Source organism: Anser anser (genome assembly GCF_964211835.1).
Source record: "Anser anser genome assembly, chromosome: 2".
Classification (NCBI taxonomy): Eukaryota; Metazoa; Chordata; class Aves; order Anseriformes; family Anatidae; genus Anser; species Anser anser.
In genome coordinates, this window is record NC_139721.1 from 20,895,894 (window position 1) to 20,921,163 (window position 25,270).

At 34.3% G+C, this 25,270-nt stretch overlaps 1 protein-coding gene across 45 annotated transcripts in view; it reads right to left on the minus strand.

Annotated features, from left to right (window-relative positions):
* RIMS2 (regulating synaptic membrane exocytosis 2) overlaps window positions 1-25,270 on the minus strand; it is a 462,822-nt gene that overhangs the window by 126,952 nt on the left and 310,600 nt on the right. For 13 of the 45 annotated variants that reach the window (XM_083822293.1, XM_083822286.1, XM_083822284.1 and 10 more), the window contains one exon: window positions 7,007-7,116. The exons of 1 other annotated variant lie outside the window; for it this stretch is intronic. In XM_083822293.1, coding sequence (XP_083678419.1) covers window positions 7,007-7,116 — 110 coding nt within the window. Of the gene's footprint in view, window positions 1-6,143; window positions 6,177-7,006; window positions 7,117-8,272; window positions 8,453-9,958; window positions 10,031-12,476; window positions 12,552-16,826; window positions 16,890-19,319; window positions 19,386-23,079; window positions 23,188-23,622; window positions 23,689-25,270 lie in introns of all 45 variants that reach the window. 31 more of the 45 variants (XM_083822320.1, XM_083822318.1, XM_083822289.1 and 28 more) reach the window with 8 other exon arrangements.

Below are 25,270 nucleotides of genomic sequence, written 5' to 3' on the forward strand. Positions count from 1 at the left end.
TGGGAAATATTACTAAAGGAGATAGGCACTTGTGGTCAGACAGACCTGCCTCGACCTCTGATTCCTGCACTCCAATAGGCTTGTTTTCTTCATCTCCTGCTGCATTTGTATAAGCAAGGTATGACGGGGGAAAAAAGCAAGACAAAAACATGCATGCTTTGTTACAAGCTTGTCGAATAAAAGATAAACATCAAACAAAAGACATCCACAACAACATACAAACCCTCAATCTGTGACATACATTATTTTCTGTGAATTGAAGATTGAATGAATCCTTTTGCTATTTTTCATAAATATTTCTGGTTTACTCCAATGAGTTTCTTCTGAAAGTAATGATGGTCATATGCCATCCTTAATAACCTAATTTCTTAATGAATTATTGAAACATCAGAAAGCAGACAATAAATACCAAAGCAGAGAAAGCAGACATATATTGATATATAATTGGTTCACAAGCATCTACTTTGGTTTAGTTTTTGGCTTTGGTTTAGTTTTTCTATCAATAGAAGACAGGCCTACATTCTCAAAGAGCATATTTAAAGTTATGTATAAATCCTAAGCAAGTGGGTACCTTAATATGTGCTGAAGAAACAATGCAAATGTTTCTCCAGCTTGGAAAAAAAAAATCTCGATTTGCCAGATAATAGGATTTTCACTTGGATTTCAAAGTGGTTAGAATTCAGAAAGACAGGTGCTTCTCAATCAGTACAACGGTGAAGGTATATATATATGATTAAAGATATAAACAACACAAACACACTTCTTTACCTCATTAATTAAGAAACAAAATTTTCTTTTGTGACAAAACTCATCTAATACCAGGATAACAATCATAATGACACAGAAAAGTGTTGCAGTGAATAACTGGTGTACTGTAAGGCTGCTTTCATTTAAATGTCAGTTATTAAGCATTTTTTTGATATGATGCAATGTACTGTACTTTTTCAAGGTTTAGATTATGATTACTTATTGATTTTTTGTACTCTTTTTCCAGATTTTTTTTACAGTTCTCTCATTACTTGTATAGGTTTATGTGCAACTACACAGTTCATTGAATTATTTGACTTTAGGTTTAGCAAGCAGTTTTAAAATTATGATTGCATGTTAGTTCTAACTGGTTATTGCTAATAAGGAGAAAGATTTAGGTAATAATCAATGCCAATGCAATGGAAACTAATGTCTACATAGCTTTCTGTTTTGTAATTCTGTGATAAAATTGTGATATTTAAATTCCAACCAAAATTGTATCTGTTCCATACTGTAAAATATTCAGCAGGGACACCATGTCTACAGTCAACCTTTTCTCATTGAGAAAAAAATCACGTATAAAAGGCGTGTCAAAGACTTTTAACGAAATTGGTTCGAGGAGAATTGAACTAAAATGGTTTTGGCTTGTTGGTACCCGAACACATAAATAAACCATGGCTGTCATGAGCACAGCTGTATGACTGTTTGCTCATTTTTCTTTATGCCAATATTAACATCAGACCTAGAAGTTAAGACCTTCAAATGGCATGAAGAGACAGGTTTTTAATTCCTCCCTTTGCCAATACATGAGAATACTATGAACCATTACTTCCTTTGAAAGGTATGAACCTTTCAAGTAAGCCCTGTGTTATGGGTAACATTTCCTCAAGTTTTTCAATGAAACTGTACTAATGCAAATAAAATATTTGAAAAGTCCTCAGAATAATTAGGGGCTGAACTCTACTGCCTCTCAGGAGATTGAACTACGCATCCACAAGTAAAACCCAAAGGTACAAAGGTTTATTTTTGCAAATTCCTAGCAGAAATAAAAAAATGAGGTATTCCTGCATTATCAGAAGGCAGCCATTCCTCTTTGCTGTCAAACATACATAATGCGAGAGTTACCCCGTGCAAGAATGAAAGTGTCTAACACCACACAGTCAGTACCACAGAAATACATGCACAAAAAGATGGGTGGAAATATTTATATCTGTGGTTTTTGAATTCTGCTGATTGACTACAAGTTCCCAGCCAAGCTTAAGTTAGTCCAAGTTCCTATCCAATATGATGCATATGTGATCAATCATGTTCTACAACACAAACTACCAGTATGACATATATTTTTAAAAACCTGTGAAAGCGCAGCTGACAGAATATGATGGAAGTGTGACCAGTGTAGACAGAGGTTCTCTGCAACTTCATTATAATAATCTTTCTCTACATCCCCTCAAGCTATGTTAGGGTGCTGAAAAATACAGAATGAAATTCCTTCTTATGTTGCAAAATTATGTCCATTTAGTGGGAAATTATGCTCCGAATGAGACAAAACAGTAAATAGTAGTTGTGTTTTCCTAACCATCAGAGTATCTCAGTAACTCACATTCCATTCTGCCTGAATTGTGACAACTGTGACAAGTTGATAGTATAGCTACTTCCATTTAAAGCCTTGAAATTGTATCTGAGTGAGAGGAAAAAAATGGAGTTATGGCTGACAGCTATCCCTGATTAAAGCTAATCAACTACCCTTGTTAATTCCATTTGTAGATAATTTTATTCTGGAATAAGACCACCCATACCTGAAATTAAGAGAGGACAGTTAATCAGTATTAATGTCAGCTTTAATGGTCTCTGAAATAACTTCCTCATAACACCAGATTATTATGAGATCATGTAATTAAAGTCTGTACCACAGAGCATAAATAGAAGGGCAAATTCTGGCTGAGCTCTACTGTCTGCTGATTTTCTCAGCACTTCATTTTTATACTTTAAGGTTTTATTACAGTTGTTTGGCCTGACAATCTTCTAGGTTTTTGGTTGGATGAATGGTGTGTTCTTGTGTGTTTTTTATTTTTTTTATTTTTTTTATTTTTTGGTAGGGATGAAGAAGGAAAGAGCTATATTTATTCTTAAGAAGTAGAAGGAAAAATCTGTTAGGAAAAAATACTCCCTATTTGGTTAGTAATCAACAGTAAATCAAAAGGGTTAATATTGAATATTTTCAAGACCACTTTATAGTGTTCTATTTTAATTAGCAGCAAGCAGTCCTTGAGTTCACCCTTCTACCAAGATGAGGAAGAATAAAGGAATATAATATAGAAACAAACAAGGGGAAAAAGATCTTGCTAATTCTTAAAGAATTATAAATATTCCAGTATTCATTTATGGTCTATAGTATGGATAACACAGAACCTTTAAGAGGCATATAATGATTTAAATGCTAAAACCAGGTACTATTTAACACTTGTTTTTCTACAAATGTTGATTATAAACAAGACATAAGTAGCTCTAGCATAACTTAAAAACATGCATTAAGTTCAACTAACAAGAGTCCTCTGGCATCTTGTTAGTGGAAATCTGGTAAAACATTAAGTGGCACCAGACCAGAACAATTTTCCATTCGTCTAACATGAAAATATACTACATGAAGAAGTTAGAAGCAAAAGTAAAATTGCCTAGATGCTCATGGAACGTTCTAACTAGTTAAGATAATAATGTACATTTCAGAGATACCCAGTCTCTCTTTCAGCAGGTAAATCTGATACTTGAAGCAATGCAGCTGCAGGAAGCTAAGGAACCAGTCAAAATTTCATGACCATGAAAGATTGCAAATGCAACATAGCTAGTCATATCTGGATGTTCTCCTGGTGAGTATGTGGGGGATTGAGAAGAAGGCAGATAAGTCAGTGCTCTACCGCTAGGAATGGTCGTTCATAGCTACTCAGATAGATTTCATAAAAACAAACTTCTGTGGCTGTTCTGGAGTTTAGAAATAAGTGGAACAAGAATCTACAATTACATAACACAGTTCACTGAACTAAATCTCAAGCCAATTTCTTTTAATGCTGATCCTAATCGGTAAGGCAGTTACCAACAGTTTTTTTTCCTGTAGATTCCTTCCCTTCCAGTTCTAATCACATAAATGTAAGCAAGGCATATTCCACCTTATACTGAGTGCTACACAAGAACAAAATTGCAAATATCTCCATTCTTCCTACCTGAGTACCAGCACTTGCACTACATTTTAAGAAATGTTATGCAATTGCCACCTTGTAACAGATTATTCAAATTTATACAAATTAAATGTGGATACTGTAGGAGTTACAGAGGTTTTTCTTTTTCTTCTACAAAACTTATATGCCTTCTAGCTCCTGTTTATCTATAACCTATCTTTAATTAATTCCTTTCATCAGTATATTTTTAACTTAATCTAGTCCTTGATTTCAAATTACAGAAATGTTAGCCTTCACAGCGTGTTTCCATGCAATATAAAATCTCTCATTTAAGTCAACTATATGCTTCTATGGGAACAGAAAGGACTACTTCTCCAAGACAATGGCATTTTCCAGTACAGTCATACAAACTTCCATTATTGTGGCAACTCTTTTGATTACCTGCAGGTCTTATAATAAGACATAAAAATCTACTCATATGTCTACAAAGTTTTCAGGTTTACTTAATGATTTATTTGCTAAATAATAGCATAAGTCCACCCATTCAACTATAGTCAGTGTTTTTGATTCTACTAAATTTCAGTTTTTATTACTGGCACTTCAATTGCTGAAAATAACTTTTTGTAAAATGCAATTCTCCGGAGTCAAAAATTACTATTAATCGTAATTATATTCTGCCTTTGCCATAAGTTAGGTAATCTGCTGTTCTTGTAGAGGGTTATTCCTTTTAAAGAAATTGATTACTTCCCTTCAAGAAAAGGATTAGAAAATCCTAAAGAAGAATAGAAAAAGCCTCAAAATAGAATTAGATTGTAATTAGAATATGAGCTCTTAATTCATGATAGAAAATTACATAGAAGACTGTGTGATAGCTGGATAACTATGGATTGTATTTTTAACTCAGTATTTCCCACCTCTATACATGCAAAATTCAATACGAAATTTGTCTAGGTACTGTGGCTTGAGTCTCTGGTGACACTTTGATGAAAACTCCAGTATCTGTGGATTTCACAATTTTCCAAAGCCCAGATTTTCCAAAAAGACCAATTTGGACAGAATTACAGGAAAATACTACTTTATCTTCAAGTAAAAACAGAGTTTCAGCAGTACTTACCAGAGTAAACAATCTAGCAATCCTATAAAAAAATGATTATTTTATTGTATTTACTATTTTTCTCACTATGGAACCTATGATGTAAGTGAGACTGCTACCCTCTCCAATCAAACACAGTAAAAATATGCAGTACTTCACAATTGCTGCCCCAGAGAGCTCACAGTCTACATAGATATGCTAAGCAAAGTGCAAGGAAAAGTGGTAAATCATGAAAGTGTATATAGCAATGACAGCAAACATCAGGTGATTAGATGTGATTATTTCCTCACACACCTGGACTGTATTTCATGTAAGCATTTCACAGCACATAAGACGACGGAGAAACGAATATACTAGGGTGATGATCTGAGAAGACAGAGTTTTCTTGTCATGAAGTTTTGCTTCCAAAATGGAAATAAGCACCATAAACATTTTAAATACTAAATTAAAAAGTCTGATGAAACATACAGTTATACTACATATAGACCCTCAGTGGTATAACAAAGGACTGCAATTGATATCTTATGGCTTGTTAAGCAAATTAAATGGCTTCAATTGTACAAAATACAGAGGGATTTAATTTTATGTGAAAGTGTTATCACTTTTTTGAACGACTATCTTGATTCAATTAATTTTTGCTCCTATATACTTTAAAAAATACCGAGTAATTCAGCTACTGTATAAAACCACATTTGCATTAAAAACCATAGTTCTGACACAATGCATGGTTAACATCCAATATGTCAAACAGCCTCAAATGCTTAAATTTCCTGAAGTACCTGAAGTGCTAATCCTGAAAAGATAGATACATATGTAGGTTAACTGGCTTCAATAGAACTTGAAATACTCTTATTTGCTGCATTGTAAATCCCTGGTATTTAAAAATAAGCATATATCTAGGTACTTTTTAATGATGGTTGTATTTAGATAATATTATTATCTTTTTTCAAGGAGAATCCTGTAAAAATTATGAGCCATGGGTCTGAATATAAAAAAGACTAAATAATTACCACAACATTTCTGGCTATGTCTATGCAATCAAGTAACATCAATTGCAGTTGGGTTTATTTTTCCCTATATAACCTCTTAAAAAGGCTTTCAGGTGAAAAACAAACCCTCCTTTATGTACAGACCTTCAAAAGGTTCTATCTCCTTGTCTCCATTGTCTAGGGAAAGTAATAAAAAAAAAGAAAAAAGGGAACCAAAGCACAGGGGTTAAAAACAACGTAAGATTTATAAAAGATACAATATACATGTTTAGAAGGATTAAAAACAAAAACAAAAAAAAGAGTGTATTTGAATGTATGTCCATTTAGACTGATTTTGCACAGCACATCTAATTATCAGATGTGGAAGGGTGAAAATGCATTTGCTATCAAAAACATGTCTATAGTCCTCTTTTTCTAAACATTTTGGAAGATGTCTCCACTGACCGGTGCTTTTATGAGACATTAAAGATCAGCACAATTACGGCATCAATAAACCATAAATCATGAAATACCTTGCTGGCCTTCCCTGTTTTAAAGATTATTACCTCTTTTCTTGCTCTTCCTGTTTCAAAGTGAAGAGGTTTTACATTAGTACTCTGTAACACACTCCATGTGAGTCCACAAGTGATCAACTATGTTCCTAATTCCCAAAAGAGCAAGAGTTTTCTCACTAAACAACATATAAAAGATCATTTCCTGTGCCTGTTGAAGTCAGTGACAAAGCATCTCTTGAGTTCAAAAGGAACAGGATCATGTTAATAGTTAGTTCATCTTGGTTCATATTGTTGACGACTACTGTAATGGTGACGATTTCTGTCAAGAATATTGTAGATGTTAAAATATAATAAAAGGAAATACAATACAAAATACAATACTACTATCAAATCCTAGTTCTGTACGCAGAAACTCAAGAGCTTTCAAATGTAATGATCAAAGAAAAATAAGAAACATATTTGACCTCCATGAGCAATTTTGCAATGTCATTAAGGAGAAAACCATACACTTACTTCTCTCCAACGTCCCTTTTGGTGGGAGCTGTGGTAACTGCCTGCCCCTTCGCCCTACTACTGGAGTACTTGATGGACTTGTCTGAACAGACCCAGTTCGAGGATGTGACCTATGAGACACATATCAAAACAAACCATAGCAATTAAATGACAAATTCATCCTTAAATACCTTGAAGAACTGATAAAAGTGCTAATTAGGTTTTAGATCACTTGGGACCCTTGCAGTCCCACAGTGAAAGTATTAACTCTTTTCATTAAAAAAAAAAAAAGACAAAAAAGATTGAAAAGAGAAATCTCTCTCTGAAAAGAAAAAAAGACAAAACCAAACCAAACTAAGGCTAAACACCCATAAGCTGCTTGTTTGCACAGTCAAGCCAGAAAATGTATCGTATGTACATTTATGTGCACATGGAAATAATACCCGCATGCACATACAATTACCCACAGACCAAATTCAATAATCTTTCCTCAGTTTGTATTTGGTTAAATTCCCATTGAGTGGCAAAGAGATTACAGGAATTTGAATAAACAAAATAAGTAATAAACTGAGCAAAGACACTGGGATTTGACTCTAAATCTCACTGGGGATTTGATGTTACTATCTCTCACTTTCAGAAAGCAAAAGAACGTATTCTGCAGCTCTAAAATAAGGAGAGGCTTAGTGAATATCTATCTCCTAGACCAAAATGTACTCATCTTTTTATTGAATTATGTTTACCCTCAGAGTAATGTATAGACATCTGCAAAGTGTCAGTCAGTAAAGGTAAAGTACTCAAACAGGAACAATACAGACTATGGCACAGTAAAATGTAGTCAGAAAAAAAAAGGTGGTTAAAATGGTAGTTAAAACACAAAGTTAGTACAGTTCATTTGAAGAAACATTTTTGTAAAAAAAATAGTTTCATTTGATGTTATGATGGTTGTTCCATAAGCGATGTCTGATGAACACAAATAATTTCTCATTCTGTAAGAGAAAATTATGATAATTATGAGGTGTTTCATGTAGGAAACTATCCAGGATTCCTGATCAATGAGAAATCACAAACAAATGTAGTTAAACACTGTTAGTAAACAATTTACAATGGCAGCCACACCATTATATCCAGAATAGAATATAAATAGTGTGTTGGCACTGACAGGGTTAGTATCTATAACTACTAGTGATCAGCTAAGGATGAGAGGCAATACCAATTAGCTACTGGGAAAATAAAATGGTGAGCCGGTGGGGCAGAAGGGGATTAGTCTGATTGATTTGTCTGTTTCACCTCGGTAAGGCAGGTGAAGGAGGGGCAGATCTTCCAGTCATTAATGAAGGCATCGACCTGATGAGGTTTGAGTCAGGACGCTCTGTGGATCGGGAGCGGGAGTTGGTCCGCTCTAGCATAGGACGTTGCTCTGTTGATCTGGATCTTTGATATGGCTGTCTATCTGCTGCTTCACAATTCCTGTAATGTTAGTCAAAAAGCAGCTCAGTTGACTTTTCTATTAATTATAAAATATGCTGCATGATACTGGTTTGGAGAAAATAATTTTGTTATCTACATTTTCTTTGGCAAATTTTCTGAGTTCGCTTCTTGATAACATACAGTTTTTTTTAAACATGTATGCATTGGCTTACTCAAATTCTTGATAAATGGGCTGAAATGTTTCCAATGTCTCAGTAATGACTATCTATGCAATAGTCTGTTTCCTGACAATTTCTGGGTAAAAATATTGTTTTTCTGTTTAATAATATATCAACCTTGGATGCTAGGGAGTTGTTTAGTTGTGCATTTTAATTGAGCATTTCTACTCACATTAATAGATTTTTACAGACTCCATTACCTTCAGAGGTAGCACTCTTTAACAGTAGTTTGTAGGAAAGTCCACAGCAAATTTGGTCACATTCCAGACGTTGTAATTAATATGTAGCACTGTTAACTGCATTACTAGACTGAGGACATTTGTTAAAATATTGGCTAGGCCATAGCGATGGATTTATATGCAGTACTTGGAATACAGTCAGATGAGGATCTACAACACCATTAGTACTTGCAGAGGTTCCTCCAACTACAGAAATTTAGGGTTATAATTAAAAATAAGTAAAAAATATATTAAAAAAAATCTAACCTTCAGCCTAAAGAACAGTGTCAAAACAGCAATGAAAAAGGTCAGCAACAGATGCAACAGGAAGAAGACTGAACAAAAAAAAGGAATTTCTGGATCAACCGTTCTGATCTCCTACTATCACAGGCAATTAACCAGTTGTTACTTTCAGAAATTAATCAAGCCTAACCTTTCTTCACAATGTAATTTTTCTATTTGCAAGGAGTAATAATGGCTAGCAATATGCTAAAATATGTAAAATCAAGATAATTTTAAAAGTAAAATCCATATCCTGATGAAGCTGCTTATTAACTTCATACTCCTTCCAGTTCTGCAAGAGTAACTGAACAGCAACAGAGTACACATGGTGAACCTACACCTGTTAGGTCTTTTTTTTCAGCTCAGTCATCCATCTCACAATGAAGTCTGTTAATACAAAGAGTGACTGGATGGTGATTACATGTAACAAGAAGCCAAACTTTAATTAGTATCAAAAATGAGAGAGACACACCGCAGCCCCATTACGTATGAAGAGTCTTATGTCATTAACAGTATTTTATTTCTAAGACTATATTGAGGCAGAATATTGTTTTCTCCAGGGTGGCTAACTTTGCTGAATGGGTCAGCGTTCATTAAAACAAATGTCTCCTTGTGCCTTCCACGAGGTAACAACTGGATTCCTTGAGAGCAACGAGGAACGGCCACAGACAGGTTCAGAATAATACCATTCACCAAGAACCTACATCTAGAAGCTCCTAACAAGCACACACACTACACTGAGAAACATAATGGCAACTGTAAGCTCAGGCACTAAAAGGTCAGAGAAAAAGTATAATGAGCCTGGCACAAAACCACAAAAAAATTACCTCACTTCTTCTTCTATCAGTTCTGATTCTGAATGGGACGCTTCATCAGCAAAAACATCCACTGTCTCGCTTCTTTTACGTTGTGGGCAAACAAAGAAACACAACCTTAGCTTTGATATGAACGTTGCTTAGTTTAAGGTAACTGTTTAATACAGTTTTCAGTGCTACAGAAGGTGAGAAAGCTGTCACCCATCTGCATGGTGGTTAAAAAAAAATAACTTTTTGACTATGGGAATAAATTCTAAGAAAAACAATTCCTGAATTCAGCATAATTACAGAAGACAACATAACCAAGGTCCAGACAGCCCACCCCTACTTTATGTACCCACATGTTAGAAAATCAGTGAGCTGACAGAGACTTTTTTTCTCCTTTTGGGCTCCCACCAAAAGTAGGTTTCATTCCATTTTCTATTTCTCTCCCCGTCCCAACAGCAGGTAGGACACACAGGAACAGGTGAGTAGCAACCACGACTCATGCAAACACTTCATGAGAAATTAAGCCTCTTTCATTTGTTACTCCTAAGGCTTCATTCTCTTTATCTGTTAATAAGAAATAGCTTTTAGGATGCTAGGAATCTGACTCATTGCCTCTTTTAGAAGGCACAAAGACATTTTGACCATTAGAGCCAATACTAATGACTTAGTGGGGTTGTTTGTATTCCGGAGAGCATCATGGGGCCACTATATCTAACCTCCGTGCTCACAGGCAAAGGCCTCAGAAATTTCATATTCGATAGTTACTGTAAGTAGCCCATTTGCTGCAATCTGCAGGTGGCATTTACTTCAGGTAGAAAAACAACTAGGAGTTTCCAGAAGGGAAAGAGAGCACAGATTTTGGCAGCGAACCTTTTCCTTTTAGATCAAGCTTTGGCACCACTGCTGTTTTTGTAGATCAAAGGATTTGAAGACTATGCTTAATCTTGAGGTTCAGCTGAGGTGTTACCTTCACATTATAGGTTTACAAGATGCAAACCTCTCCATACCCACAGTAGCAAATGGAGAGCTATATAAGCGTGACAACCTTCCACTTGAGAACATCACTGTGTGGTTTTTTGATCATACACATACAGAGAACAATTCAACAGACACATTACGGTCTAGAGTGAAACAGGCATATTCTTTGTCCTAACATTTTTTCTTATCCTTTTCACAGTAGAAATGTGCTTTAAGATCCAGGTCTTCAGAGAAGAACTGTCCCTTTTACAGAAAAAATACCACTCCAATAACCAGCTTGGACAGTTATTGCTCCTCACCTACTACAATATACAACCACGCATTAACACTGCAGTTAAGCCATAGGCATGGAGAGGGAGTTTTTAAGACATCTCAATGAATGAAAAACAGATGTTCGTGACTTTTCAGGTAACATTCTTGAGTGCTTATGGTCCCAAGTTATCTAGATGAAACTTTCCTCTAGTCTGACTAGAGGACATAAAATGGCCAACTCTAGTCATAAAATATGAATTACTGATTTTTAAAGAGGGAAACATAATAGTTAAGGTATTCAACAACTACATAATATTTTAATGTATGTGACAGCTTTTTATCTTTGCCAACAGGCTTGTCATTATAAAAAACAAAATTCATTAAATGTCAAATAGCGACCTCTTCCTCTTAGTATTGTTTAACATAACATCCTTCTTTCTACCTTTGCTAAGGAAATCATGCATGGTAGGAGGCCTACTCCTCTGTCAAAATCTACAAGACTTATGGGCATAACTCTCACAAAAACGGAAGAGCAGAGCAGTGTCTACTTTTTAACCAAGCACATCTATCACTCTGAAACCGTTTGAGCTCTCTGTAAGCCACCATGCAGAAAAGCTCTGTGAGTATTTAAATTTAAATTTTATATTCCAAACCCATCCAAACTAGAATTAGAATTCCATCATACCCAAGTAGCACCGTAAATTCTTGTAACTAAAATATCTAACCAAAGATGCTACAACATTTAATACTAACTATTAACTACTGATTAATCCGCATTGTTTTACACTCATATTCTGGAAATTGCAAAATATAATTATTTTCCCAATGCAGAAAGTAACCACTTCTGATTTTTAATTTTTCAGATTTGTTACTTTTATTAACAAATAAAAAAGAGAATTTTCAACAAATGAATGCATTCACTGATCTAGACTCATGTAGCCTTACAAAAGATTAGTATTTTTCCATAGTAAGCAATCATAAGAGCTTACAACACAAATACTTTCTTTTTTTCCCCAAAATAACTGAAAGCTTATCTGAAATCCCATGTATAACACCTTTTTACTGTGTTCAAGACTAAAAAAGTAGGCTATGAGATCATGCCAATCAAAATTTTACAAGTACTAGGTTGTTCTTGTAACAAAAAGCTGAAGAAATAAAAATAGAACTGTTGTAGAATTACAATACACTATAATTCAGCTCCTAGCACATCTTTTTTTCATCTAGAAACACTGAGCACAGAACAAGAAAAATACAGTAATACATTTACTAATGATCATAATTTCAAACTCCAGCTAATATATAATGGTAATACCTGTCAGTGTCTGTGGATGGTTGCTGGATTTCAATCCTTGGACATGTTATTCTTCTACTAGCTATAGGGACTTTGCTGTTTAGTCACAGACACAAGATCCTCTGTTAGCATAACATAAATAAGCATGTCTACAAACAACTGAGATTTCTAGTACCAAGCAAATTTAAATTTGAGTCACAAGTACTGTAATAGAAAACGGGAAGGAGCAGTACACTGCCAAAATACTGAGATAAATTGGTGACTGGTTAGCCTCACCAAATCAATCATCCATACCTACAAAGGAACTTAATATAAAATTATGTGTGCTATAGTTTTTAAAAGTCAGAAGTGTAATGCTTTTAAATACTCTCACAAAATAAACAAAAGCAGAAGGTGAAGCAAGCTGCAGTAACATTCAAACATATTTCTATATACATACACACACGCACACATGCAGACACATTCACGCACACCACACTGGTTTATATAACTACAGGTATATTTACATGACAGTCACAGGAATGACTACACTGTAGCACGCCATTATCTGAGCTACTTTTCTAATAGCTAATGCAGCTAAGCAGACAGAGCAGAGCACTCGGCTGTGATCCCAGGCATACTGTGCTCTACACTGCTACATGCAGGCAGCTACAGAAACTCAGTTGCTTACAGCTTGCTTAGGTATATGTATATGGCACTGCAGTCATTTTTGTGATTCTGTTGTAGACATATTTAATCATACTAACATGTGATAGCATGATACAATTGCTAAAATGCTCAAAGAAAGCACATACAGCTACATCTATAGAGATTTACTCTCTGTGATGCATCTTCTCATCAACAGATTTTAAGGTAGTTTACTGACAAATAGCAAAGGCCTTTCTGTAGAGAGTTAGCCACATAGTTTTTAAGAGGTCCCTTCCAACCCAAATTACTTTATGATTCTGTGGATGCAGCCAGAGGGTTATGCTACCTATTACAATCAAATATCAATAAAACCAGTTGTCACAGGTGCTATTTGTAACTGCATTAAAATGTCAGAAAATACTGCAAATGAGCTAATAACAGTAGTTTAACTTAACTGGTTAACTTTCAGTAGTTTAAGAATCAGTTTCCAGTATTTTACTCAAAGGTAATTTCTCAAAAACTGAACCTTCAAGGTTAGCATTTCCTTACACTGAGGTGGACCAAAGAATGCAAGCAACATTTATGTCGCCTTATGTCTTACTGATTTATTTAGCTTGTCCTGTTAAATTTCTCATATTAATATTTATTCATATTTTTATTCTATGCTTAAAATATGAAATGTATGCAGGTGTTCTTTCAATATTAATTTAAAAGTCTGAGAGATTTAAGTAGAGTTATGCTATAATATATTAAATGTTTGGTTTTACACAATTGTTCCTGGTACTTATAAAATATTTTCTCATCTATATAGCCAGTTGCCTTTTATAGTACTTCGTCTTTTACCAACTATTTCCAACTGTTAGCACCTTTAACAAAAACACTCAGCTGACACAAATTAAAGAATCGCATGGCAGGAACAGATATCTGCATCTCCCTAAGATGATTCACTGAAGATTATGATAAACATGATTAACATTCAAAAGCTGCAAACACAAAATTCTCAGAGAGAGATGAAATTCTCTTCCTCCCCAGCCCCTGCCCAGCTCAATTCTGTAACTGAATATGCTTATGCAACTCTCTCTAGGATAACCAACTAAATTTTAATGAAAGTATTAGAAATATTCCAAAGTACAAGTGTTCCAGCTTTTTAACTTTCTTACACGTTTTTTCCCCATTTTGGAATAAAAAATTTCACCCACTCAACTTGAATGTGTGATCATAATGTATGAAGACTGACACAAACACTCAAGGGTTCTAATGAACATATTGTTCATGACTGAAGAGTAAGTGGTATATAAGACAACTCATAGAGCGGCATTTCCCACTAAGGCTTGAATGTTCAAATGCAGAGAGAGCACTTAGACTATAGACTAATGAAGTGAATTAGATGTAGGCTCAAAATCAAGCGTGTACCTAAATATGCCCTCGTACTGTGCAGGACTAAATACCAAATTTGCAAAGCATTTGTCCTTGGTAGTTTGTGTTGTTTTTTTTTTTTCCATATCTTAAATCAAACTTGAGCTGTACAAGTTGTAGTTGGTCTCTTTTTTTTAGTTAACATTTTAGAAGATCAATAATGTGGCAGACATTTAATTAATAAAATATCTCAAACTATGCTTAATAGTACATATCCATGTTTATTTATCCTCTTAACTTCTCGCAGTAGACCTGTAAGTCTGACCTCAATGAAGTCAACAAGACTTTTGTGACTTGATGAGAACAGGATTTCAATCAGATCATTCCAAGATAAGCAGTTATATAATTCTTTGTTATCTTTAAAGCTCTTAAATCATGAAAGAGCAAAATATCATACTGTTACCATTAAAGGTGTTCAGTAAATCTATTGATATGAACAGAATCTGATCCATTTCAGTCGTCCTTATTCTATTAAAGTATGTTCTATGCCTTATGGTGTACTTAAAAGTCATATTGATTTGCAACAAATGTTCTTGTCCTTTCTTTCTTTTTTCACAGCTTTTGGAGATAAATTTAAATTGGGACAGAGAGTACTAAAAATAAGTTCCTTTTCCAATTACAAATCTGATTTTTTCTCAGATACTTACCTATGTTAGCATGTATACTGTACTAAATCCAAGACAAGTAAAGTAAGCTAAAACTATTTTAATGCAATTAGCACAAACAAATACAAAAGTCTTGTTTACACTAAGCACTTTTCAGCCTTCTTCAAATGCTGTCCATTTTCAGTATGCTTGTGCACTGTCCCAGGAAGAACTACTACACATGGCCCTTACTGTCAGCAAAAATAAAGCACATACTGAAAACACTTAAAATTGAAGAGCCAGCGAACAGTGGAACTCTGCCTCAAAGAGCTAGTGAAGAAATATCATCCCAATTCTCTATGGCTGCACTGATTTTATGCCAAAAGACCCTCATAAACCCATCCAGAAAGCAGAGAAATTTTCGTGAAAACGTTTTATGCCAATTCTTTTAGTTTCAATTTAACAGTCATTAACATTCTCCTTTACTTTCTGAATTCCTTATACAGAATTCCTGTATTAGTCAACATATATTGGACAAATATGAATTACAATTTTCTTTTAATAGTCTTAGGACTACAGGTGAACTGTAAGTAACCCCTTAGGTAATTCTTCTGTTCTCAATATAAAGCTGTTTTATACAGCTTGTTTTATTCAACTGAGTATAGCCTTACAGTCTTCCAATTATCTGTTTCAGGCACGTGACTGTATCTGCAAAGATATATATTCCCTTGTACAGCCACAGAAGAATAAATAGCATCATAGAATTCAAAGTAGGGTCAATATTAAACTTACTGATAAGCAAAAAATAAACCAATGCAAAGAATTAGTTCAATATTCATGGACAATTTACGTTATAATTTTTTTGCACAAAATTATAGCTTTTGAGATACCAATGCACAAAATTATTTTGCATAATTACACAATTACATAACAAATATTTTTGAGATACAGTTTTGTAACTCTTATTAGACTTCATCAAGGAAAAATTCCCAACAAATCAGTGGGAGCTTAACTCAAGAACTTTAGGATTTATCAGCAACTTGGACCCATACCATATGTTAGTTTTAGTCAGCCAAAATATGTCACTGGCATAGTCCAGCTCCTACTTAGAAGATATAGGAAGGCAGAAGGAAGCAAGCTCTGTGCACATTCACAAAGGAAATAAGTACAAATAAAGAAGATAAATGTTGCAAGAGCAAGAAGAAAATGAGGGAGAAGCAGTAAAGTCAAAGAACTAATAGCGTAACTTTCTGTAAAGAAAATCTGTGTGTTCCTTTGATCAGGAGCCAAGTACAGGTGGGGAGAACTGAAGAGTTTAATGTACACAGTGCTTTACATGGGTGATACATCAATCACATGGGGAGATAGGTTAGACAGCTAGAGCTAGGACTTTTCTAAATCTAAAAAGAATTAGGTCTCAAAGGCACATGCCCCAGCAGCGTGAATGTAGGCAGGTATTATCACTTAAAAAGCCCTTTTTCATTAAAGCAGCCCTTAACAGTGAGAACATATTTTAAATATAGTTCAAACATAATTAATGTTCTTTTTCTATCTGTAACGGAATAAAACAGCTTAATCTTGGTAAAAAAGACATAAATGTGCCTCGGTTCTGAGTCAAGAAAGCAAGAGATAAAGAAAAAATGTACTTATTAGGAATAAATTTAGTACAATAATAAACGAATTCTTATTATAAAGATCAGAAATACATTTTAGCTACATCTGCAACACTACACTCTTTACTTACCCATAATTTTCAGCTGAACCATTGACTACATGATCTGCCCATGAACTTGCACCATTGTACCACCTTTACAATGCAGTTAAAATAAAGAAGTGTTATAAAGAAACATATGTATTATTAATAACACTCTAATTCATATGACACAACCACTTCTCAATAAAACGGGAAGCTTTCCAAATGTTTCCAAATCACTTTTTACATTTCCTACTTTCTCTTAGGTATGAAGAAAATAAAATCTTTTTAAATTAAAAAAACAAGCGCTGTATTTTTTATTTTTCCTGACTGAATTCTTAATATATTTTACCTTTATTCTTTTCAGCAGTTTAGTCATGAATTTCAGTTCCATAAAGCCTAACTGATCCCTAATCTTTTCTTACACAAAAATCTTCAAGTTTTCAATGGCTACTGAGTTTCTGGAGTAACTAAGAAGTAATTGTGGAGATTTAACATTCACAAAAATAACATTCTGTGTAGCAATAATGTAAAATATGGCTTTTAACTTCACACGCCCAACTTTTTCTAATTTATTCATTTTTCTATTTGCTTGCTTTTTATGGTTGTTTAAGAAGCAGAGGAAAACTCACTTCACTCAGCTCAATGAAAACCAATTAAATTTAATACCTACATTATTCTTCTAGGTATTAAATATGGGCTACCTAAACATTTGTAGCTGCATTTCAACAAATAAGTTGAAGACAACATCAAAACTCACGTAGAAACATTTTATATGAAAGTAGAGCCATGGAGAAAAGAAACAATGGGACAAAAATGACGTTTTGATATCAGACAACAAAGGATAATCTGTTTCAGCAGCTTTACCCCAGTATGTTAAGAATATACGCAAACCATCCAATATTTGGTCAAGGGGCTTCAACTGTGTACCTAGAGTTCCAGATTTTCAATGTCCTGCTTAGGTATAGCATTGGAACTGCAGTCATCCTACTGCTCAATGATTTCCACATGACAGTGGGTGAGAAGCAAGGCAGGGATTTTCAGAAAAGATCAAGGGATCATGGTGTGCCCAACTTGAATATAAGTCTTCCTTTGTTTGTACTGAACGTCCCAGCCAAACTCTGCAGGTTGAACTGTTTAATGGCTATTTTTTTTTTCCAGGAACCATAGCACGATACATGATTGGTTTCTTGCATAACTCCATTTTTTGCTAACTTCTCAGGTTTCAGAATCTCAATTTTTGAGATATATTCACAAATTACATGATCTCACACTTCCTGGTCATTATGTTGAAGGAAAACAGTATGAGGTGCAGTATTTGTGAGTGTCGCTCAGCTGCTCTTGTTTCTTCTATCTCAAATTGGATGGCACTAGTAATGGCATTTTTGGCATAGTTTGTAGCCAGAATCACTGCCTGGATGAAAGACACTTTAGTTTAATTTAACTTAGATTAGATTTAGATTTAATTTAGTCTAAATTAGAATACAGCTGGAGAAGGACAGATGTATCTTTACACTTGCCCTGCTTGTGTAAAGTGAAACTTAAAACTTTAAACCTTAAAACTGAAGCGAGTGTCTCCAGTTAGCCAGCATTTTAGGTAACATTCTTCTGTAAAAGTGCTTTGTTATAGGCACCATAAATAAACAAGAATGGCTTTAAAATTGCAGCTTAGGTTTTGTTAAATATGACTGCTTATAGCAGCAAAATAAAATTCTTGCTATTAGTAAATAATCCTTGCTTTACCTGCTCCCATACTGTATAAAGACATCAGATATTGATTTAAAAATAGACAAAGAAATATAAAGGTCTAATTGTATAAAGGGATAGGAATATGAACTTGCTTCTTTCTTTGGATATCTTTCTTTTTGGACTTTTTGTCTCTCTTTAAACCTGAAATGTTATTATCAAATAACTACTTCCAGAGATACTCTGAAAGCTTTCAGATTACACTACAGATTTTAGTTATATTATGTTCTGTGTGATACACTATATGCTTATAAAAATTTAGGAAGAACAATAGTGCTCTTGGTTCCAGCACAGCAAGCACTCAGAATCAGGCTGAAGACTTTCAGTCTTTTTTAAGTCAGTATGGGTATTAACATGTCAAAAGCAGAGGACTTTCTTAAGTCATTCAACATATTAGAAGTATGAAATTGACGAATCTAAATTTTCCTATAATCACTCTCTGTGACTGATAATGTTAGCCATTAGAAATATGCTTCAGTTAAGTGGGGAAAAGCCTTCAGTTATACCTAACTCCTATGCACTAATCAGTTTTCCTCCCACATCTTCCAATGAACTTTTTTTTTTTTTTTTAAATAAGAGATACCCTTAAAAAAAGATCCAGAATGAAGGCAATAAAGGGCTAAAAGAAAATGAAGTACTTAAAGCTCTGGAGATTAGTTGGTCTGTATTTAATAAAATGCTGCCCATAGTGCACTATAAACTTAAGTATCAGTCTAGATGAATTAAAAATTTTAGACTACACTTCAAGACAAATGCATTACTCATCTTTATCTATTTTTATGATACGAATAAAAATACCTTTCAGGAGTATAGGTTGTGTCATCATAATATGTATTAGGCACTCTTCTCTCATGCCTAGTCCTCCTGAATATGAAATAAACAGCACAGGTATTTCAGACATTTTAAAGGCTGCTTCTTTTATGATGTGCTTTCCCTCACTGTATTTTTAAGATAGCAATGAACACAGAACACATTTATCTACTACATATTCAGCAGTATCTTCTGAACACATATTTTCATATATAAGTCATTTTAAACTTCTACTTTCAAATTATATTCAGATACAATTCAGTAGTGAAAAGTTACATCAACAGGAAAACAGAATTTAAGCAACCAGGGAATTTCACCAAGTATAGGATATGGACTCTGTGAAATTTCTGACTGGTAAAATGAAAGCCAAAGAACAGAATGGAAGCAGAAGTTTGTTTCCTTAAGTGAAGCAACAGAAATTTGGCCTGAAATAAACTGCACATTTTACACAAAATGTGCAGAAGTCACCTTTTACCATCTTCCAAACTTAAACCTCAATGGATAAGTGAAAAAATGAAAATAGCACAAAGTGTGGTGTCCTCAGTGACTGAGATGAGCTCCGAGATAGAAAAGTTGAGAAATAATTTCATGCTGTGAGAGGCTTTCAGAAGATATTTATTTGGGAGGAACTACTAATATTGGTAAACCTAGAAAAACAGCATGTTTTCATTTAAAAAACAACTGGGATAAAAATCTTGAGATCATTCTGTCATTGAGATGATGTCTATGTCAGACAATTTAAAATGGGTGAATGTCAAATTATGAACTAGCCTGCAATGATCCAGAAAACTGTGAATTGGGGGATACAAATAAGAACGTAATCATAGCACTACATGTCCAGCCATGATGTCTTATATATGTTCAATTTGAGTAGCTCCGGCAGCGTGAACTGATACCAGCTAGTGCTGCCACATTAAAGAGCCAAGGAAAACTCGAGTGGGGTACAGAGGTACAGGGAGTACTTGAGAAAGCCAGTGTCCAAAGGGCAGTGAAGTCACTGATGCTGCACATGTGCCTATTGTCTTTCTCAGACATATGTTGGAGCAAGCGTCATGTCAACATTGCCTCCACTTCCTTTGGGAAGGAAATAGCTGGACCCCTTCAAAAGGGAGAACTATCACACAAAAAAAAAAATCAAAATGCCATAGACTAAGAATGTATGCAGAAATTCAGGTGCTTCATAATGGAAATTCATCATAGAAGTATAGAACTAAACTATCAAAGCTGATAGGCAGTAACTGAAACAAACACCAGTAGAGAAAGGACGAAAGATAACCGAGCAGTCAACCCTTTGGGGAAAAAAATGCTTGAAGAGAACAAAAGAGTTAATGGACTGGTTGTGAATAACTACCAGATGCACAACCAAATGAGCTTGGAATAATAAAGAAGACAAGTAATTTTGACTGATGTATATCTGTCCTGTCTGTAGGACATCCACGCTGGTGGATTCAAAGTGATTTAACTCTGTTCCAGATGACAGATTCTTCCATGAATGCTGGACATTATAGAACAATCTTTGCAATTTTGATGAATAGTGGAAGCTGGAAATAGTTATTCTACATGCTTTAAAAAGTGTAAATAAAAGACACGAAGAGAGGTTGCTGCTTGCATTAATATGACATTGATTAAGCAGATGGAACTAAGAAAATGTGACTAACATCTTGACCTACAACAACAATGTATTATAAGATAAGCACTAAACCAGAAAAAAATGGGGGGAAAAAAATGTAAAGATAGATGAGGAAATGTAGTTTAAGAAGCATTTTTTCATGTATTTCCAAAACTTAAAGAAGAGGAAATTACTTAGGGTTTTGCAATGTATAATGAGAAACTGGATAAAGGTTATGCTTTAAATGGCCCTTAAATGCCTAGAGAACTACTGTCAGAAAATGGAAAGACAAAAAGGACAAAAAAACAGGAAAAATGGTAAGTAACTATGAGGTACTCAGAACAGCTCATATCTGGTAAGATGACTTGAGTAACTTAACACTAACATACTCACAGGGAGCCTGGATTCAAGAGGAGCAGAGAACCCAGGATCAGTTCCTAGACCCAAGGAATCTCAAGATACTGCTCTAACAGGGAGCTGAGGACATGCCATTTCATCTTAGATTTTCCTCTCTGACCTAGGAGGAATTAACTTTAATAGGCCTTCTCTTAAACAAAGCCCTGGAAAAGATTTACTCCATTGCATTGCTTAAACTCTGTCTTTTTCATCTTTCTGAACACTTTATTATCACTTTTGTCCTTTATTTTCATTGCTCTTTATTTTTTGGAGAAACTAATTTCTGTAGAAATAAAGATGAAGATTTGCAAGTCAAGTTTCTCAAACTAAGACAATTTAATAGCTCCAACTATCATCAATATCTGAACAGTCACAGAGAGAGCCAGCAATATGAAACGGGTTCAGATAAACCAATGCAAATGCCAGTATACAACTAAGGCACATAGCAGTATATAAAAATTATCTATTGAAAAAATGTAAGTATGAGCGATTTTCATCACACATTTTCAGAAAACAAAGTAAAAATCATTCTCCTTAATAAAGTTTTTACAGATGGACTGAACTACTGAGTATGCACTTACTTCATACCAGGTTTCATGTAAAACGGCATCATTTCAAATCAAATGTTAACTGAGTTCTAAAGCTTATAATGTCTGTTATATTGGAGAATTTTTCTAAAGCAATATTTCTTTAGAAGGGATAATTCTATGATATTGTAAAATTTTCAGATTCTATTTTTCTTCTGTATCAAAAGCTAGCTTTACACCTACTAAAAATGGTTATATATGTCTTGAATCCAGAGCAAACCTTAATGAAATTGTCAGAGAAACTCATATCCAGATGGAAGTTATGAAGTTAATATATCAACAGTTCTTTAGTGCTTGGCATGAAAAATTGTATATAGAGCCTCTTGCAAAGCAATAGCCATATCAACCTTTATAACTACTATTTAAGATATGAAGCCACCACTTCTTTTTAAGTGGCTTACAGTTTATTGGATTTATATCCTTATTCCTATCCACTCACGACCATGGAGTCTTTCTTCTGTTTTGCAATATTTGCTGAAAATATCATAATCACAGTAGTATTTTTTGCATTTGTAGTGCAACAACAGCATGTCATATTTCATCTCTTAAAAGCAACTGTATTCCAACCATAATTACTTCACAGAAATTATTATGGGCTTAACTTCTCTCTACATTATTTTTAGATATAAATAGGAACACTGATTGTCTGTAATCACACACAGTCATTGTGAATGTATACAAGTACTCATAAATTACAGAATAAGCACTATATAAATATCTACAACGTAAGCTTGTACATTTCACTGTATTTTTCAGTTAAACAAAATATGAGATTTCAGAAAGACTCTATTTCTGTGTACTTTGAAGTAGATAAGTATTTCCTCATTATTTCAAAGAGAATAATAAGTACTAAAAGCACTTTGAAAAATTCCAGCAAAAATAAGTGTTATACAAAGACCCTTATACATAATAACCATATAACCTAATTTATGAAACTGACTTCTATAAAGCGCTTTAGCTTCTATTAGGATTCTGCCGTAGTACTGAGTCTTAAATATATACATACTCACAGAGTATCATAAAATATATCATGAAACTTCTTCATTGTATGTATCTGTCACTTAAAACATAGATCATATCCTTAGTTTGGAAACCAAACACAGTACTATCAAAGTGTAAGAGGTAGAACTAACAATATGCTCCACATCAATTATACCTCTCAAGATCATAGTAAGCACCCTCAGAATAGGTACGGCACATCTTACGGGAGCGAAGTAATCTGATTGCATCTTCACAAAAAAGAGGATACATTGTGTGATCCTGGCTGCCAAAACATAAAGAGTGAACACAATGAAAAGCAACACAAAGGTGAAATGAGGACAAAACAATATGAAAAGCAAGAAATTTAAGCAACATAATTGGTGAATTTAGCAGAACTAATTTGAATTAGCAGTTTGTTGATTTACATAATTTTATTTATTGACTTTTTAAAAGACATTGTAATAATGTGCAGATAGCATCATGTTCATGTACTACCAATTGTGGTCCTTTGGCAGTGAAAAATTTTTTAAAAAGTGAAGTATATGAAGAATTACCCAGTGATTGTCTACATACTATGTTAGGAAATCTAATGCTGATATTAACTCAGCTCTTCTAAGTTTTCTACCACTACACACACTGATAAAAGCAGAAGTGGACATGTAGGTACATAGAAGTACATGCATGATCCACGCAGAGTCACACAGAGGAAAACATATACCTGGCATCTCTATGATGGTGATCTGTGGACTGGGTGTACCGGGAACGAGGTAAAGTAACATAATGACTGAGCAGATGGCAGGAAGAAAAAAACAAATATGAGACAATAAGATGGAGAAGGAATGATACACTTCACACAACACAAGACACAAAAATCTGAGAATACAGGGGCTACGTGTGTGTCTGAAAGCAATCTCAAGAAGTCGTATCGCCCATTCCCTTGCCTGAAGGCAGTGATAACTTCAGTATGAACAACATCTTTGGCAGAGGTTTACTTTGTCTGAAAGGCTAATGCCATTGGAAGACCTGCCAGTCTGCCCCCACACAGCGAGCTCCGGAGCTTTACTGTTTCTGAGGGTGTTTTTTAATATTTATCCTACTGTGATAAAAGATGAAATTACATGAAATCCTCATTATTACTCAAAAAGCTACTGAAGAGATATTCATCATATGATGTAAGAGAACATGCCAGAAAAGAAATCCATGCATTTCAAAATAATGAAAACAAGGTATTTACATTTTGTTTGTACTTCGAAGAAAATTAAAAATAATAATTATATATTACAGCAGTAGATATTCTCAAGTTATTAAAAATAGACTATTATTTCTCTTTTAGCACAAATACATGTACAAAGTACAGAAAATAAAGGTTTCTTTAATACTTTTTTTTCACAATTTACGATGATTTATTAGAATGCAAAAGAGAGTCCCTGGTCTACAGGTCCTCTGAAGTTGGGGTATTTTGAAGTCATGTCTAATAACAAAAGTCCACAATAGAAGTACAAAACACTTTTACTTCTCATGTCTTAATTTGCTTGTAACTAATGATCTTCTAGTAATCAGACAAATTGTTACTGGTAGCTATATTACACACATGATCTTTGTCTCTTTTGTACATGGATAAAATATGTCAATCGGCCACATGTAAATATTCTTTATAAGCATAATAGGATAATTATATGTAGTCTAAGAGATGTTTGTGCTCACTGCTTCCCAAACAAATGCAAAAGCATATAGCCACCACTATAAAAAGAGTGTAAGTTAAGTCCCTGGTTATACAATTTATTTGCAGACAGGTTGGTACATGAATGAGGAGCTGTACACCATTCAGTGGGGCCCGATTTCACACAATCAGTTGAAAATTAGAAGACAAAGCCCTAAGAAGGACTAATGATTAAGAAAATAATCACAGAGTTACACGTCAGGCTATAAATTGTATTAGTGTCCTTGAACTAATACACGGACCTGAATACTAAAATCAGCCTACACATAACAGCCCAGTAGTCATCATGCTGCCAAGAAGCATTAAAAAATTATTCCGTCATGTTCATAAAATTTCCTTTAGAACATATGCACACCCACAGGAAGAACAATCAAATAAAAATGTAGGAGTCCACCCTATAGCAGCTATGATACATGCAACAATGGCAAACATCTGCATATGACTCTACAATCACCACTCTGTAGTTATTCACAAGCTACGTCTATAGGAATACGCCCTTAAATGATTTAGATGAAATGCTGGAAGTAAGACTGCAAAACTGTTGCAAATATTACATTACTGTTAAGAAGTAATTAAGTGCTTCCAGCTGGTAGATAGCAGTTTGATGTTAACAATTTACTTTCGCTTCCCCTCTTCTCTCTTAAGT